The sequence below is a fragment of the Odocoileus virginianus genome, chromosome 16 (assembly GCF_023699985.2).
Source record: "Odocoileus virginianus isolate 20LAN1187 ecotype Illinois chromosome 16, Ovbor_1.2, whole genome shotgun sequence".
Lineage (NCBI taxonomy): Eukaryota > Metazoa > Chordata > Mammalia > Artiodactyla > Cervidae > Odocoileus > Odocoileus virginianus.
This window is the reverse complement of record NC_069689.1, coordinates 26,620,346-26,637,692: the sequence shown is the minus strand read 5'-3', so window position 1 is coordinate 26,637,692 and position 17,347 is coordinate 26,620,346. Positions and strand designations below refer to the sequence as shown.

The 17,347-nt window shown below is 35.8% G+C and overlaps 1 protein-coding gene across 1 annotated transcript; it reads left to right on the top strand.

Moving 5' to 3' along the window:
• Nucleotides 1–1,278: 1,278 nt before the first annotated feature.
• On the top strand, nt 1,279–17,347 carry GEMIN2 (gem nuclear organelle associated protein 2). The gene is made up of 10 exons (XM_020916582.2): nt 1,279–1,456; nt 1,835–1,919; nt 3,329–3,418; nt 3,689–3,748; nt 6,655–6,768; nt 8,303–8,347; nt 9,501–9,569; nt 10,826–10,936; nt 12,287–12,345; nt 16,939–17,347. Exons 1-10 carry the CDS (start codon nt 1,287–1,289, stop codon nt 16,976–16,978), a joined length of 843 nt encoding a protein of 280 aa, XP_020772241.1. The 5' UTR covers nt 1,279–1,286; the 3' UTR covers nt 16,979–17,347.

Genomic DNA, 17,347 nt, shown 5'->3' with positions numbered 1-17,347 from the left:
TCGTTTCTTCTAAAATCAGTAAGATTTTTTTTAACCAAATAACTTTTTAGTTTGCAGCCAGGCAATTTCTTTCCATGTCTCCCAATTATTTAGTTAGTATTTATAAGCACCAATTCTTAAGCGCTTAACCTAAGATTGTCCTTACTTTACTCCAGTTTGGAAAGTTACATTCTGGTTTTAAAATAAATTGCTTGCAATCTAAAGACTGATTTAAGAACAAACAAAAAAGCCTTAAATTAAGTAGACCTTAGAAAACAACTGTATTTACTCAGAGCTTGTTTAGAAAAGACATAGTACTTTGTTTAGAAGATAGTACTTTCATTGTTTCTTTCAACTTGTGACCTAGCATAAGTTAACTTAATCCATTTCTGCCTTGTTCACTCACTTGTAAAGTAGAAATAACAGTACCCCCTCACAAGATTGCCCCTGAGATTAACAATGATAACTTCTGGGTGTTGGCATTAACTTTGTTCTTTGCACTATTTAAGAAATCTTTCTTAAAAAAGAAAAAGGGATGGCTACTCTAGTAACAAGATTCATTTTGGATAAATATAAACTGATCTGTGGCACAGCCAAGTACAAGAAATTCCTCTGGGAAACTAGTTTTACATTCATTTGGCATCAGATAAATCTGGATTGGAATTGGCTCTTCTCTTCTGTTGTTGTTCATTGGTGTCTGACTCTGCGATTCCATAGACTGCAGCACGCCAGGCTTCCCTGTTGACCATCTCCCAGAGTTTGCTCAAACTCATGTCCATGGAGTTGGTGATGCCATCCAACCATCTCATCATCTGTCACTCCCGTCTCCTCCTGCTATCAATCTTTCCCAGCGTCAGGGTCTTTTCCAATGGGTCTTCTTTAGAAGAAAGTTACACCCCTCTTTCAGTCGATTTCCTCCCCCCACAAACCTTGCATAATACCACTTACTTTAAAAGACAGTAAAAATTAAATGAGAAAATGCAGGTGATGTGAATGTAAAGGTCAATAAATGATCGTTACAGTAACTGCTCATTAACTTAAAAAGTACTTACAGTTCCCTCAATACTAATGATGCATAAAAGTTAATAACCCTTGGTCTTAGAAAGATATAAGAATAAAACCCAGAAAAAAACTTCAGAACCACTTCTACAAGGAACTAAGTTCGTAGTCATCACTACACCACCGGACCCTTAAACTCTGGGACAAGCTTCAGGTTTGCTCATGCGCAGTTACGCCACCTAAGGCCGGCCTCTTGCTCAACTCCGCGCCTAACGCGCCTCCATGTGCGCCTGCGCAAGCTCTGGCGCATGCGCTGGGTGGGACGCTCTTCATTGAAAACTATGGCGTGGGTTCCTGCGGAGTCTGCGGTGGAGGAGTTGATGCCACGGCTTTTGCCGGTGGAGCCCTGCGACTTGACGGAAAGTTTCGATCCCAGCGTACCTCCTAGCACTCCCCAGGAATACCTGAGGCGGGTCCAGTGAGTGTTGGACCCTGTGCGGGTGGGCCGGTTGTCCTTACGCCCTTGGGCACAGCACCCGTGCCCCGCTCGACCCCAAAGTGCGATAAAGCCCCACTTCTGTTCCCTTCCTATACTCGGTCAGAACAAAATCCCTTGATTACATCTTTGTGTGAGGGAGTTTCTGTGAACTTCATTTTATTAAACCTGATTATTCGTGACAAGATACATGCTCTTAGATTGCTTTCAGTCCAGATAATTTCAGAAATGTATTGTTTAGAGCTTCAATTCCAATTCTGAACTTTGTAACTTTATGTTGAACTGTAGAAGTTGGATCGCTTGTTATAATACAGGTGAACAATAGTAATAACGGTTTTTGCATTTATTACTTGTTTGTAGGATCGAAGCAGCTCAATGTCCAGATGTTGTGGTAGCTCAAATTGACCCAAAGAAGTTGAAAAGGAAGCAAAGTGTGAATATTTCTGTGAGTGTTATTACGCGTCAGGGGATTTTTTTTTTTTTTTTCCTCCTCGCAAATTAAAAGACGGAGGCTCACCCTATAGTGTCAGAAAGTATCAGACAGGATCAGTTACAGTGTAAGATTTGACTGCTGTATGCTCAGTTAGACAATTGCTTGTACTTTTCCCCCCAAAAGGACAGCAGGCGTTTACTGCCTCTAGAGAGGCTTTCAGTAACCCTGACATTCGTGGAGTTTTGCTCATAACAGTTTAGGAGCATGATCCGATCTTCATGGAGTCTTTAAATAGGTTGTTTATGCTAGCCTTTATTTTTAAGGTACCTTTTACCAGTTCATAATTATTATTGGGCTAGCGTTTAATCTTCCTTAGAGTAGTTTGTATGTTTTGAATTTGACTAGGTTTTGTTTTTTAAAAACAGAAACCCAAGTGTCACACTTTTCTACCTACTTGCCCACTATGAACCTTTTCATTCATTTATTTATCCAGCACATTTTTTTAACTAAGCAGCTGTATGCTCCAGGCACTGGGAATACAACAAGAGGATGAGACAGAAGAGGTCCCTACCCTTGTAGAATTTGCTTCTCCTGAGGAAGACATTTAAAAAGCAAACAATTATATATTGTGTCTGTTGCTGTGAAGAAAGTTAACATATAATGATCAGTAAGTAACAGGGAGAACTAGTCTGGATGGAGTAGCCACAGAAGGGCCATTTGATGCTGTTTAACCCATGGTGGAAGAAAAGCAGCATTTTTTTTTTTTTTTGAGAGCAGCATTTTAAAAATGACCGCAGTTCCTTTTCCTTTTTTGTTCTAAGTAATTTGTTTATCTGATGTTTATTATCAGGAGATTTTTAACTCAGACACTATAATGTTTCATATAATTCCTTTACAGGAATTTTTAGTTGATGACAGATAATACCTTGTATACCTGACTTTTAAAATGTGACCACACTCAGTTTTATTTCAAGGCAACATGTGATCAATTGTGACCTATGTGCTGTTTTGAAAAAACTCAAATGTAAAATCAAATGTCTTGAATTATTTGCATTCTGCTCATACCAGAATGTTTTATTTGCATTACGTCTTTTTGTTTCAAACAGTTTTGCTATTATAGAAAGGTAGTACTGGGTTATATCTTTAGGTCTTATATTTGGACTTTGTAGAAACTCCAACTATAAACTGTTCCAGATTGCTTTTACTAAAGCAACTATATAAGGATCTTTTCTTGATGTTTTAAACTTAACATAAATGAATTGCCTCCTTTTTTACATCTGCAAAAAGTACTTCCTTTCTTGTGTAGTCTTACTTGCTTTGTTACTCATTTTTCCTCTTGATTCTGCTTTCACTTTGCAGAGGCTTGAGATTCTAGTGGTAACACTTAGCATTGATTCTGAAATTTATGAACTGATCTCTAGCTTTCAGGATGCCAGCCTGCCCCGGAAGGATTCTCCCCCACTCTTCAGTGGCAACAGCAGCAAGTGGCACAGTTTTCAACTGTTCGGCAGGTAGGTTTGTACTTCTGTCATTTAATCAAATTAAAGCCTTCCTTCAGATTTATTTCTCTTCTTAGACTGTAGTTGGAAAAATTGGGCTACTAAATATATAAAGATAAGAATATTCATGAATCAGTCACCAAATTACTATTATAATCACTCAACATAATACAATTTGAAACATTTTCCAGGCTTTAAGATTGTTAGAATGTTGTGCAGCAATTGATTGCTTTTGAGTTATCCATTCTATGAAGATCATTTGTCTGATTTCTCTTCCTTTAGAGTATGAACAGACATAGAAGTCACTGGAAATCACAACAGTTGGATAGTAATGTGACCATGGTATGTAAGTTTCTCTCTTTCGATTGTACAGTGTGTAACTATTTGAAACAGTCTGTATTTATTTCAGTTCTTAAAGATTCTCTTGTTTAATCCATGTTATTTTAGTTCTCTCCCATCTACTATTAATAGCAACAATTCCATTGTCTTTTCACCTGAAAAGGATAGAATAAGTAATGCAAGTTATGTTTATGACACCCTCAATCCACATCTTGAGAGACTTTGGATCAGTCTCTACAAGTCTGTAAAGGTCCTTCTAGACATTTGGTTTTCAAGAAAGTAAATAACATTTTTAGTATTTACAAAAAGATTGAATAAAGGTGCCTGGGATTTTCCTGATGAGGTAATGGTGCCAGTACCAGTGACTGACTTTTTAGTAAAGTTTGTTATGCTTAGTGGAAAGTACTGTTTCATGTTTTATCAGCTTAGACTAATTTTTTAAAATTTTTAATTGGGGGATAGCTGTTTTACAATATTGTATTGGTTTCTGCCCTACATCAACATGAATGGTATACATACGCCCCCTCCCTCTTGAACCTCATTTGCACCTCCCACCCCATCCAGCCCCTCTAGGTTGTCACAGAGCACCTGATTTGAGTTCCTTATCTCATCCAGCAAATTTCTACTGGCTGTCTATTTTACATGGTGATTTATATGTTCCATGCTGCTCTCCAAATTTGTCCCACCTTCTGCTTCCCACACTGTGTCCACAAGTCTGTACCCTATGTCTGTATCTCCATTGAAAAAGTGAAAGTGTTTGTCACTCAATCGTGTCTGACTCTTTGCAACCCTATGGACTGTAGCCCACCAGACTCCTCTGTCCATGGGATTTCCCAGGGAAGAATATTGGAGTGGGTTGCCATTTCCTTCCCCAGGGTCTCTTTCCACCCCAGGGATTGAAGCCGACACTCCTGCATTGGCAGGCCGATTCTTTACCACTGAGCAACCAGGAAAGCTCTTTAACCTCCTAGGGAGTCTCATATTCTTCTGGAGAATCAAATGAAAGCTGTTTATTTTCAGAGGGGGGAAAATGCACCTATTCATATAATTTTGCTCATTGTTTCACGTGGTTCATAGATTTCAGGGGGTTTTTTTTGGCCATGCTGCACTCCCCGTGGGATCTTGGTTCTCTGACCAGGGATCAAACCCATGCCTCCTGCAGTGTAAGCACGGAGTCCTAACCATTGGCCCACGAGGGAATTCCCCATAGCTTTCAGATTTTAGAAGCTTCTTCTAGGCAGTGCTTCCTAACATCTTTTAAATGATGTCACTTTGGGATAAATGGAGGAAGCTGCTTTCATGGCTTAAGACTACCAGCTGAAAACTGAGAGATTCAGTGTAACCTCTCTACATGCTTCTGTATACTAGTTGGAAGCTCTGCTCTAGGAAAAGTGTGAAAGACACTAACATCACTTGCCCAAGATCATTTAACTCATAAAATAAGTATAGCTGAGATACAGACCAGACTTTGATTCAGAAGCCTTTCACTGTATGGTGAGCCCTCCTGGTAAGAAGAGGGAGAGGGAAGTAGGTAGGTAGATACATTTTTTCCTTGCTCAAGGTAAGGACTTTTGGGTACCTATATAATTCAAAAAGAAGCTTCATCAGTAACATGATGATGATATAATTTTGTCAAAAAAGAAATGACAACATAATTAATCGACTTAATAAATGAAGATCCTCCATCAAAACAGTGGAATATTACATAGCAATAACATATATTCATCGTGGCAGATGTGAAACATGTAAAAAGTGAATTTTTAAAGCAACCTCTGAAGGCAGCTATGTAAATATGAAATATTGATTGATTGATTGATCTAATCATTTGTTAAGCACCAACCATATGTAATAATTAGGATTTTCAGTGCTACCTGAAGCAGAAACAGTCTCTGACCTAGTGGAGTAATGGGAAAACATTGTTCCAGGACAGTAGGCTTTTACCTTTTAGGGGTTTTGTTTTCCTTCTGAGAATCTAACTGCATGTGTGTGTAAAATTATTTGTGAGGTGATGTGTCCAAATAAAAATTGTTCTGTTAACTGAATCACTTTGCTATACACCTGAAACTAACTCAATATTATAAATCAACTATAAATAAATAAATAATTTTAAAAAATTTTACGTTCTGTTAAGATTGAGCTGAAAGGTCATGCTTTTTTCCTCTGACAGTGTAAATCTATTCCTTCTTTGATTGGACAGCCTTTTATGTGAAGTATGTAATTATGTCTCCTTCCTTGGGATAAATAGGCTTCATTCTTGTAAGCATTCTTAGTGTATTTTTTTTTAATATCAATTTTACGTCTTTATCACCCTCTTTTGAGCACATACTTGCTTGTCAGTGTTCACTAAAGTATGATCCAGACTAAAAATGTCCCACATATGGTGTGACCACTTGGGTCCTGTATTGGTTTTCTAGGACTGCTGTAACAAACCACCACAGATGGAGTGGCTTAACAAACAGTAATGTATTTTCTTACAGCTTTGTGGGTTAGAGGGCTAAGATCAAGGTTTCAGTAGGTTTCTCTAAAGGCCACCCTTTCTCTCTGGCTTGCAGATGGCCATCTTCTAGCTGTGTCCTCACATGGCCTTCTGTGTGCATACGCATCCCTCATGTCTTTTTATCCAAATTTCCTCTTCTAACAAGGATGTCAGTCAGATTGGATTAGGACCCACTCTACCCACCTCATTTTAACTTAAATCACTGCTGTAAAGACTCAGTCTTCTAACTGTCACACGCTAGAGGTGAGGGTTTCAACATACGCATTTTGAGGGGACACAGTTCACTCTGTTACAAGCATTATATGTTTGTGTGAGGCGGTGGGAATATGAAGGAATCCTCACTTGTTTTTTCATTGTTCAGTATTAAAGAAAATACGTAAGTAAATTCTTTTTTTTTTTTTTTTTCTTTTAGCCAAAATTTAGAGATGAAGAAGGCTGGAAAAAATTTTGTCTAGGTGAAAGGTTATGTGCTGAAGGTGCTGTTGGACCAGCTGCAAGTGAAAGTCCTGGAATCGATTATGTACAAGTAAGTGATACTGTGACTAAACACACAAAAAACAGGTCATAGTTTTGGTGCAAGATGTAGTATAGAGACTTAGCAGAATACAGCTTAGGCCAAATCAAGTCTCCTGACTGTTTTTATAAGCTCATTTGCTAAACATAGAAACATAATAGCTTTTTTGTTTTCCAAGGTTATAAAAAAATTTTAAAAAGCAAATAATATATGACTGATTTAGATCAGCCTGTTTTCTAAAACTGTGTGCTTTTGCTGTTTAATAATTTTTTGAGCTAGATAGGACTTTTTTTTTAATGATTAGGCAAGGGTCAGACAATGAGTTCTGAGTAGTCAGAGAAACGAAAACATCACTCAGGTGCTTAAAAATGCGTAATAAGTTGCATATTCTGGCGGTGAAATGTTGAGGCTGTATCTAATTTATATTTTATAAATATAAAGATTATTTACGTTTCATATGACTTTAATAATAAATTATGTGGCCAGCCGCTTTTTGTCCTTCAGGATTCACCTGCCCCCAAGCTTGCAGATGTTCATACATCTGCATTACTGGTAACTCCCTATACCATGTTGTCTGTTCTGTTGAATATGTATTTATTGTTTTCTCTTTGGTGCCATGTTTTGTTTTTCTCTTTTAAAATTAGTTTATCCCCTAAATGTAAAAGCTCTGAAAATCACTAAAAAAGACCAAGACCCCAATTGAAAAAAAAAAAAAAACAAGCAAAGGATGTAAAGAGACATTTCACAGGAAGGAGATGCAAATTGTTCTTTTATGAGAAGATTCCCAAACTCACTTAAAATGAAAACATTACTTACAGCTCCATTGAGCTGACATTTTTCAGTTAACATTGGTAAAGCAAGTTTGACACACTCTTAATAAGGGCTGGGAAAACAGGCACTCTTAATGCATGGTGGTGAGAGTGTAGACAGATTGAGTTCTCAGAGCTAGTTTGATGGTGTTTCTTATACAGCATTTTGTCTATTGTATTATATCCCTAATGTATGTTACTTTTCAAAATTTTTTAATTTGGCAAAGAATGTATATTTATTCAGTTTGTTATTGCAAAATATACTTTAATTCGTGTCCACTTAAGTTTCTCATAAGTCAGTACTATTTTCATAATCAAAGCTCCCAACATTAAAGTGCAAAGTAATTTTTTTTATTTAAAGCAGATTAGGTTTGAAAGAACTCATTCAAGTACCCTTACTTCCCCAAAATGTTTGCTTTAGCTAAGATTTTTGAAAGAGTGTGCACAAGTTATTAATATCATACTATGTTTTTAATTACATGTTTTATTTTAATATCTTCATTACTCAAATCATTCTATATTTTTACATTTATGTATTCAAATGTCAAGACATTGTTTTCTTGGGCATTATTAGCGTAATAGTTCATGGAATGTTTTATTGTAATATATAATGAAGGAATTTTTATCTATTTTTTGTTTTTATAAAACAGCATGTTGAGAAATTCACCAATTTAAAAAAATGAAGCCTCCCCCCTTTACTTACCACTTGGTAAACTTCAGTCTCATTTTTCTTTCAGATTGGTTTTCCTCCCTTGCTTAGTATTGTTAGCAGAATGAATCAGGTAAAATATATCTAATAATAATAAGAATATATGCATTCTTCTGTTTGCAGTGTGTGAAGATATTTGAATACATTTATTTAATTTTTACAGTATGTAAGACCCTGTCCTAAACTCTTTAAAAATTCTTATTTAATCCTCACTACAGCCTTATATGGGGAATTATTATTAATATCCTTTTTTTTAATAAATGAGGAAACAGTGGCGATGAAGTCATTTGCAGGTGGTTTATTAGCAAGTATTACTGGCAGCACTGGAATTCAGTCCCAGGCTGATCTCACTTCAGAACTCATGCTCTTTATTGTGTGCTAAACTATTCATATGCTTATGTTTCAGATATAAGTCTTAGATTATGGGGTTTGAAAAAATTACTAAGGTTAGCTTGCTATTTCTAGTTACAGATGTTGTGCACACTTCATTAAGAATGAAATTTGAATTTCTTAGGTCAAAAGGGAAGCAATATGGATTTTATTTGTTCAGTCTCTCAGCACTAGGAACTCTGTTACCCTCTTAAAGAGCAAATAAAACTTTGATTGTTTTGTATTCACATATATTGGCTATCCTTGGAAGATAAATTTTTTAACAGGTCATGCTCTGTTGTAAATAATATACTAGCCTACAGTTTTACTTATTTGATCATTTACATTAAGATACTCTAATAATTATACTAAATTCAATGAGAGTGAATTTTGTAAGTGTCCCATCTGGATTAGAATAAGCTAGAGAATTTGGTAAATTCTATCTGTATAGCTTTTAAATTAATCTTTCTCTAGCTAACTTTGTCTTTAGATTATTTGTACTTTGATTTAATGAAAATAAGCTGAAGGTATTTATGCAAAGACCTTTTTTTAAGAGTAGGTGGAATTTTTAGAAAATAGTTCTGAACTAAATTAGTAGTTACTAACTAAATCCTAGGATTTAAACCGTGTTGATAATGAAAATATATAAAAATATTTGTCAAAAAAGCCTTATCTCACTGAGTGTTCCATCTAATCAAATTACTAAATAGAGTCAAAGGTTTCTCTTTAACTCTAAAGAAGTAGTCCATTTTAAGCAGAGCTGCTTTCTCACTGAACTTAATGTAACTCAGCTTGAATTGTCAGTGCTATATTACTAATGCTGTTCTCCCATCTCTTCCCCCTCCCCGTTTTTTTAGTCAACGGTAACTAGTGTCTTGGAATATCTGAATAATTGGTTTGGAGAAAGAGACTTTACTCCAGAATTGGTAGTATTGCATCTTTTTCTTTTCATAATGCAGACAAAATTATATATACTTACTTTATATGTAAGCTATGGCTCTACACTATTTATATATATGTATGTGTTATTCATCTATGTGTATAATGCAGACAATGCTTGTTTGCAGACAGTAGAATGTTAATGAACATAGTACTTCCTTCATTGAGAGTCTTGCATTGGGGAGAAAAAAAAAATCAACCAAATAGTTGGTTTATATCCTGGGAGAAGCTGCTTATCTTTTCACAGATCAGTAACAAACAGAATGGCTACCAGTCTGCAGACCCCATTTCAAATAGTCCTGGCTTAGAGAAGTTTGAAATGCATTTCTAAAATGGTTTTGAAATCCAGTCCACTAAAGAATATCAGAAATAGGAATAATAGCAAATATATGTGCCAGGCTTCATTCTAAGGATTTTATGTATAATAACTCCTTGAATCTTTCAGTAACCTATGAGCTGTTATTTCCATTTTACAGATGAGGAAACGAGCTCATAGTGATTCAGTAACTTGCCTGAGGGCACACAGATTATAACTGGCAGAACTGAGACTCATGCTGGGGCAGTCTGGCTGTACTTTGACCAACTATACTGTACTGTCCTTCTATTTTATTGCGTTACACTCACAGCTTAAAAATTTTTCACCTTCAAAATTGGGTAAATTTGATAGATGTTATGTAAATGAATTGCCCACCAATCCCCTAATAAGAAATTTTATCATCCTTTTCAGTTAGATTTGATTTTAAAAACAAGTATTTTTCACCATTGAGGATACTTGCAAAAAAGAGTATCTGAAGCTTCAATGCTCCCAGTCAAAATAAGATATAATCTTTGCCGTCCAGAAGCTTCTGGTCAGGTTTAAATGTATACCTCTCTTTTCACGTAGAAGAGAATCCCACTCACTCTTTGTGAGGGGAACCTGGATGTGAATCTTTTTGTTCAAGAAAAAGTCATTGAAATAAAGCTTGAATAGAGCGAAACCATTTTTTAAAAAAATGGGAAAAAAAGCCATTGACTTGGGCTTGCTTGAGGAGCTAACTTAGTGTGTTGCACAGATTGCTGTTTAAACTTTGTTCTAATGCTCTTGAGTAGTCCCTGGAGCGCTGTGTTCCTCCAAATAAACTCAGTCATGTGTACTGCCGGTGGAATATAACTTGATACAGCCTTTCTGAGGTACAATTAAGTAATTATAAATTAAACTTACCATGTAGTTTGCCTACTTACTACTTTTTTAAATCCTGTATAGGGAAGATGGCTTTATGCTTTATTGGCTTGTCTTGAAAAACCTTTACTACCGGAGGCTCATTCACTGATTCGGCAGCTTGCAAGAAGGTGCTCTGAAGTGAGGCTTTTGGTGGTAAGTTCAGACTCACTATTTCATATCGGAAGTACTCAGCGGCTTCTGTTGTGGTAAAGAATGACAAAACGTGGTGAAATAACAAAACGTGGACTATGTTGTTAGGATTAGATTTAGCTGCATAATAGAAGAGTCCAAAATAACATTATCTTAAATAAAATGGAAGTTTTTTCTCAAAGGGAGTATGAAGATAGGCAGATTAGATCTAAGGTGGTGGTAACCCAGGCCTTTGAGTTCTGCCACATGTGGTTTCCCTCCCCAAACTCATTTCATAATCCAGGTTCCGCCAATATGTTTCACTAAAGGAAGCTGGAAAGAAGAGAAGGTCCTTCCCTCTAAAGAGCCTTGCCAAAGCCTCTTACAAGCACATCTGGCCAAAACAGCTTATTGGCCAGAATTTGGTCACATGACCATAAAGAACTATAGGAAACGTTTATTTTGGTTGGGTGACAGTGTACCCATCTGAAAATGAGCTTCATTTGCTACATAATAAGGTGAATCAAGAAGCCAGAGTGGTCAACTAGCAGTCTCTGGCATGATAATGGTTTTGAATTTTTCTAGTTAGACCCTTCCTCTAACTCATGCCTGCAGCATTACAATATAAATTAATTCAATGCCAGACTAAGCTGATTTTTTTTGGTTCCTCCTTTCACCTGCACAAAATATATAACTGTTCTCCACTGACTACTACAAAATATTTTCATTAAACTTCCATGAGATGGCACAGACTAATTTAAATGGCCTGCACTCTAAGCAAAATGTAACTTATTACTCACTATATATTTAAAGTGAATTTTAGGAAATGTATAGTTTAGGAACAACTTCCTTCATCATTGAGAACTCTGATCTGAAATATTTTCTTTAAAATATGTCTATATATTTTGTTTCCATTAGTGTCCAGTTAGGACACAGGCTTTTATCAGTCTTATACTTGGAATCAGGAAAAGTATCTCTCCCAAGTTATCCTCCTTAGAGCCCTCAACTCTATTCCTTTCTAAGACCTATTCAGGAGCTTTCTTTAAAAGATCTTAGATGTTTCTCAAGGAATCATTAACTCTACAGTTTCTCTGTTTTCTTTGATGTTTCCTATATCCATGTGATTATTATTGTCATCTAATAAAACGTTCATGTTTTGCACCTTGAAACTTCCTTCAAAAATAATAGGTGGTTGGGGCTTTGCTGGCAATCCAGTGGAAGCAAAACTCTGCTTCCACCACAGGGAGCGTGGGTTTGATCTCTGGTCAGGGAACCAAGATCCCATGTGCTGCGAGGCCACAATAAAAGAAGAAGAAAAAGTTAGGGGATAACAGATTACATTTCAAGCTTTCTTTTTTTCTTTTTACTTTTTAGGACAGCAAAGATGATGAAAGGGTTCCTGCTTTGAATTTATTAATCTGCTTGGTTAGCAGGTAAGTAATCCTTGACTTCTTTGTGAGCTTCCCTGGTGGCTCAGATGGTAAAAGTGTCTAGCTGCAATGTGGGAGACCCGGGTTTGATCCCTGGGTTGGGAAGATCCCCTGGAGAGGGAAATGGCAACCCACTCCAGTACTCTTGCCTAGAAAATTCCATGGATGGAGGAGTCTGGTAGGATACAGTCCGTGGGGTCAAAGAGTCGGACACGACTGAGCGACTTCATTTTCACTTTTTTGCTTTATAAAAGCATTATTAATGGTGGTAGAAAGTATTGTTTCCATTTTACAGTGAGGAAGTTGAGGCATAAGGATACAGTATATGTATCACAATTCCCTTTATTTCTAGTTTTTCTCTGTAAATAATGCTGCATTGAAGATTCTTACACGTACAGCTCTACTTATTGCCTAAGGGCAAAATCCTGGAAATAAATTAAAGGGCTTACATTGTAAACTTGTACTTGTAAAACTGAGATATTTATTGCATTTGCCTTCTAGAAAGATCATACCACTCTGGGTTCCCACTAAAATGTTGGTGAGAGTGCCCATCTACTATTCAACACTGAGTGTTTTCAGTTGATGTAAATATTTGCATTCTAGTAGTAATAAAAAGATGCAGATTATTTTTATTTGCTTTGTGTGGTTATCCATAAGGATAGAATATGTTTCATTTTATTGCAGTTTTTTTTTAATTGCTTGTGTCCTTTGTTCATTGTCAGTTGGGGCATATTTTTATTTAGTTTATTTTTTATTTCATTTCTTACATTAAAATTCCACCTGGAATTTACATGAAAATGTCTTTATATTTCTAAATTCTTGTATGTGAATATGTGTATACATACACATACATATTTATTTTAGGTCTCTTTCTTGACTTGCTATTTTTGTTCATTGGTCTGTGTTTTTATTCCAACACTAATAACTTTTCAGTGCTTTATAATATATTTAAATATTGGGATGGTAAGTAATAACTGTGTTCATTTTTCCCATTGCCAAGCGAGATACTTTTTCAAAATATAAACACGTTCAGCATTTAGTTTCTTGATCTATAATAATTATGCTAATGATAATAATACTTGCTGGTCAGTTGTGCCAGGCATTTTTCTTAGTGCTTCAAAATAGGAACTCATTTAATCCTTAGAAGGTAGGGCAGACGTTTCTGAGGCTATAGACTTCACTTAGGAAAACCTATAGGTTACAGCAGGTTTGAAAACCATGTAACATAGGCCTTGACTCTGTTTTAACTGCTTCAGTGTAAGCAACTTACATGGTTATAAGTCTTCTGTGTTTTTTGTTGTTGGTTTTCTTTTGATAGCTTTAAGGCAATAGCTGCTAATTCATAGAAATACCTTATCAGATAAGGCAATAGCTGCTAATTCATAGAAATACCTTATCAGATGAGTAGGATCCCACTCACACAGGACCCAGTAACTGTTGTGTGTGCATAGTTGCTTCAGCGTAGTGTCCAACTCTTTGTGACCTTATAGACTGTAGCCTACCAGGCTCCTCTGTCTGTGGGATTCTCTAGGCAACAATAATGGAGTGGGTGGCCATGCCCTCCTCCAGGGGATCTTCCCAACCCAGGGATCGAACCCGCTCTCCTGCACTGCAGGCAGATTCTTTACTACTGAGCCACTGGGGAAGCCCCCCAGTAGCTGTTAGCCACCTTAATTATTTTACCAATCATAATTATTTTTTATGCTCCTTATTATAGAGATTTTTAAACACATAAAAATATTTTAAACATGGGAGGGGGGATCGGGATGGGGAATACATGTAACCCATGGCTGATTCATGTCAATGTATGACAAAACCCACTGCAGTGTTGTGAAGTAATTAGCCTCCAACTAATAAAAATAAATGAAAAAAATATATTTTAAACAAATATTGGACATATTATTTCTCCTGTTTTAGTGTATCTGATTGATAAAGGGCTTTTAAAAAAAAATGACTGTAATATTACTCTCATAACCAGTAAATTTAGTGATAGTATATCATCTGATGCCCAGTTGTGTTTCATATTCCCTAATTGTCCCAGGAATGTCTTTTTATGTTTGAATTTCAATCCAGGATCCAAGTAGGATGCACTCGTTGCATTTGTCTGGTATGTCTCTTAAGTACCCCCATCAACCCTTTTGGTTTTTTTCTTTGCTATTTATTTGTTGAAAAAAATGGATCCTTTGACTTGTAAAATTTCCTGTATTTTGGTTTTGACAGCTAACTTCATGGTGGTGTTTAATGGTTATTTATCCTGCATGTTTTCTGTAAACTGGTAGGTAGGCCTAGAGGTTTGATTATATATAATGGTGTTTGTGTGTTTGTTTACAAGACTGGGTGCTCTTGTGTCATGTCAGGAAGCATACTGTCTAGTTGTCTTTCATAGAGTGGTGTGAGGTTGATCTTCATGTTCAGGTAAAGGGATACAGCAGTCTTCTTTTTGATGCTCAAATTGTTCTATCTTTGGATAGTGGGAGCCCTTCAAATCAGTTCCTATGCTTTTTGGTCTATAACCTCAGTGGTCTTTTGATAGCTTTCTTACTTTCTGCTCTGCCAGAATGACTCAGTTATATCTTGGGCACTTCTGGCTCCAGATCTGGAATTAGTCTTTTCTCCTGGGAGTGCTGGTTCCTCTTTCAAAGTAGAAAGTGGTATCTAGAGTCCATGATTTGAACATTAGGGAAGCTAGATGTTTTCGGGTTGGTCATTGCATCTAGGCCTTTTCACTGAACAGAGGTATGAAGTATGTATTTTTTAGAGAAAGAAAAATAAAATTATAGACCCAAGTTGACATTTCAGTTCTAACTTAAGATTACTTGATTTTTCTTAATAATTATTGGCTTTATCCTACAATATTCACATAGTAGTTTCAGAATAACAATACTAACAATATTACCAGTAGTAAAACTGTTGAAGTCCCTTTAAGAATTCTTTGCAGTTCTTTTTGTCCATGGTGTATCTTACTAGTTACATATACAGAACATCATGTTTAAGATTACTTGGAATTATTCTCCTGTTTGGTTTATGCCACCAACATAGTATAGGAGAAGATTCATTTAGTGGAGTCTGGTTAGTGATTTTATTTTTACTTAAACTTCTTTTATAATTTCATAAAATATTTACATTGTTCCAAAGTTAAAATCGTAATTTGTATTGGAGCATGTTAGAATCCACCTTTATCCTCTGTAGTCTCTTTTCTCCCTTTTGTAGTTATCTGTTTTATTGTTAATTTTTTATTTATCCTCCCATTCACTGTTTCTTTTTTAAAAATATAAGCAAATGTATATATACCCTACACATGCTTATAAAACATAACATACTTAGCTTTCCATTCTGTACTTTGTTTTTTTTTACTTAATGAATCCTGGGAATTACATGGTTTCAGTGTAGATATTTTCCTCATTCCTTTTTTTATAAAAGCCTTGTAATCTTTCACTGTATAGATGTACTGTAGTTTATTCAGCCAGTCGCTTTATTGATGGATATTTGGGTTGTTTGTAGTCTTTTGCTATTACAAAAACATTTTTTATAGCTGAGTAATATTCCTTATATATGTATATAGATGTATCTTTTTGGATATGCTGCAATTAACATTTTTAAATATACCTTAATTTTTTAAAATTGAAATATAGTTGGTTTACAATGTTGTATTAGTTTCTGGTGCATGGCAAAGTGATTCAGTTATGCGTATATATATACTATTCTTTTTCAGATTTTTTTCCCATTATAGTTTTATTATAAGATATTAAATATAGTTCACCATGCTATACAGTAGGACCTTGTTTATTTTGTATGTAGCAATTTGTATCTGCTCACTGAGAACTCCTAATTCAATCTCCCCTGCCCTGCCCCTCACCTTTCTCCTTCAGTTACCATAAACTTGTTTTCTATGCCTGTGAGTCTGTTTCAGTTTTGTATCATTTTGTTCATTTGTACCATTTTTTAGATTCCACATAAAAGTGATATCATGTGGTATTTATCTTTGTCTGACCTGCTTCACCTTGTATGATAATCTTTAGGTACATCCATGTTGCTGCAAATAGCATTATTTAATTATTTTTTATAGCTTAGTGATGTTCCTTATATATGGATATACATGTACCTTTTTAGAGTTTTCTCCAGATATATGCCCAGGAGTGGGATTGCTAGATCATATGGTAACTCTATTTTTAATTTTTTTTAGGAACCTCCACACTGTTTTTCCATAGTGGCTGCACCAATTTCCATTCCCATCAACAGTGTAGGAGAGTTCCCTTTTCTCCATACCCTTTCCATCATTTGATGATGGCCATTCTGATTGGCATGCGTTGATACCTCATTGTAGTTTTGATTTGCATTTCTCAAAAAATTGGTGATGTTGAGTAACTTTTCATGTGCCTGTTGGCCAGCTATATATTTTCTCTGGAGAAATGTCTGTATAGGTTTTCTGCTCACTTTTTTAATTGGGTTTTTTTGTTATTGAGCTGCATGAGTTGTTTTTTTATTTTGGAAATTATACCCTCATGGATCACATTGTTTGCAAATATTTTCTCCCAGTTCATAGGTTCCCTTTTCATTTTATGCTTTCCTTAGCTGTGCAAATTCTTTTTTCACCAGGTATTTTGACCAGCGTGACTTAGCTGATGAGCCATCTTGATGTAGCTGATCTCTCAGAGATAGAAGATACTTGTGATGAAGACAGCCTGAGTCTGAGGAAGTGCACTGCCAGTTCAAGTGCAGATTGCCTCACATTTTCAGCACCCTGTGAAGAGTCTTCAACTTAACCTGTGCAACTCAGGTTGATCTTAGAAGATAGGTTGTATTATTTTGAATATCTGAGGTATCTTTGAAAGATCTTACCCAGTTTTTAATGAATAAGCAGTTTTCTGTAATCACGTGCTTTTAGAGCAAAAGTAAAAGATATTGATGAAGCATCCTACACAGAACCTGTATGGTAAACTTGTACAGAGGTCTTTGGTGCTGTTTTGTTATTTACATATATACATATAAAATTTTATTGAAAATA

Excerpts from the sequence above, each read along its gene's own strand:
- GEMIN2 (XM_020916582.2), top strand. The coding sequence starts at position 1,287 with ATGCGCTGGGTGGGACGCTCTTCATTGAAAACTATGGCGTGGGTTCCT. Across the intron at positions 3,419-3,688 it reads AGTTTTCAACTGTTCGGCAG|AGTATGAACAGACATAGAAG; the intron begins GTAGGTTTGTAC and ends CTCTTCCTTTAG. Across the intron at positions 12,346-16,938 it reads TTAATCTGCTTGGTTAGCAG|GTATTTTGACCAGCGTGACT; the intron begins GTAAGTAATCCT and ends TTTTTTCACCAG.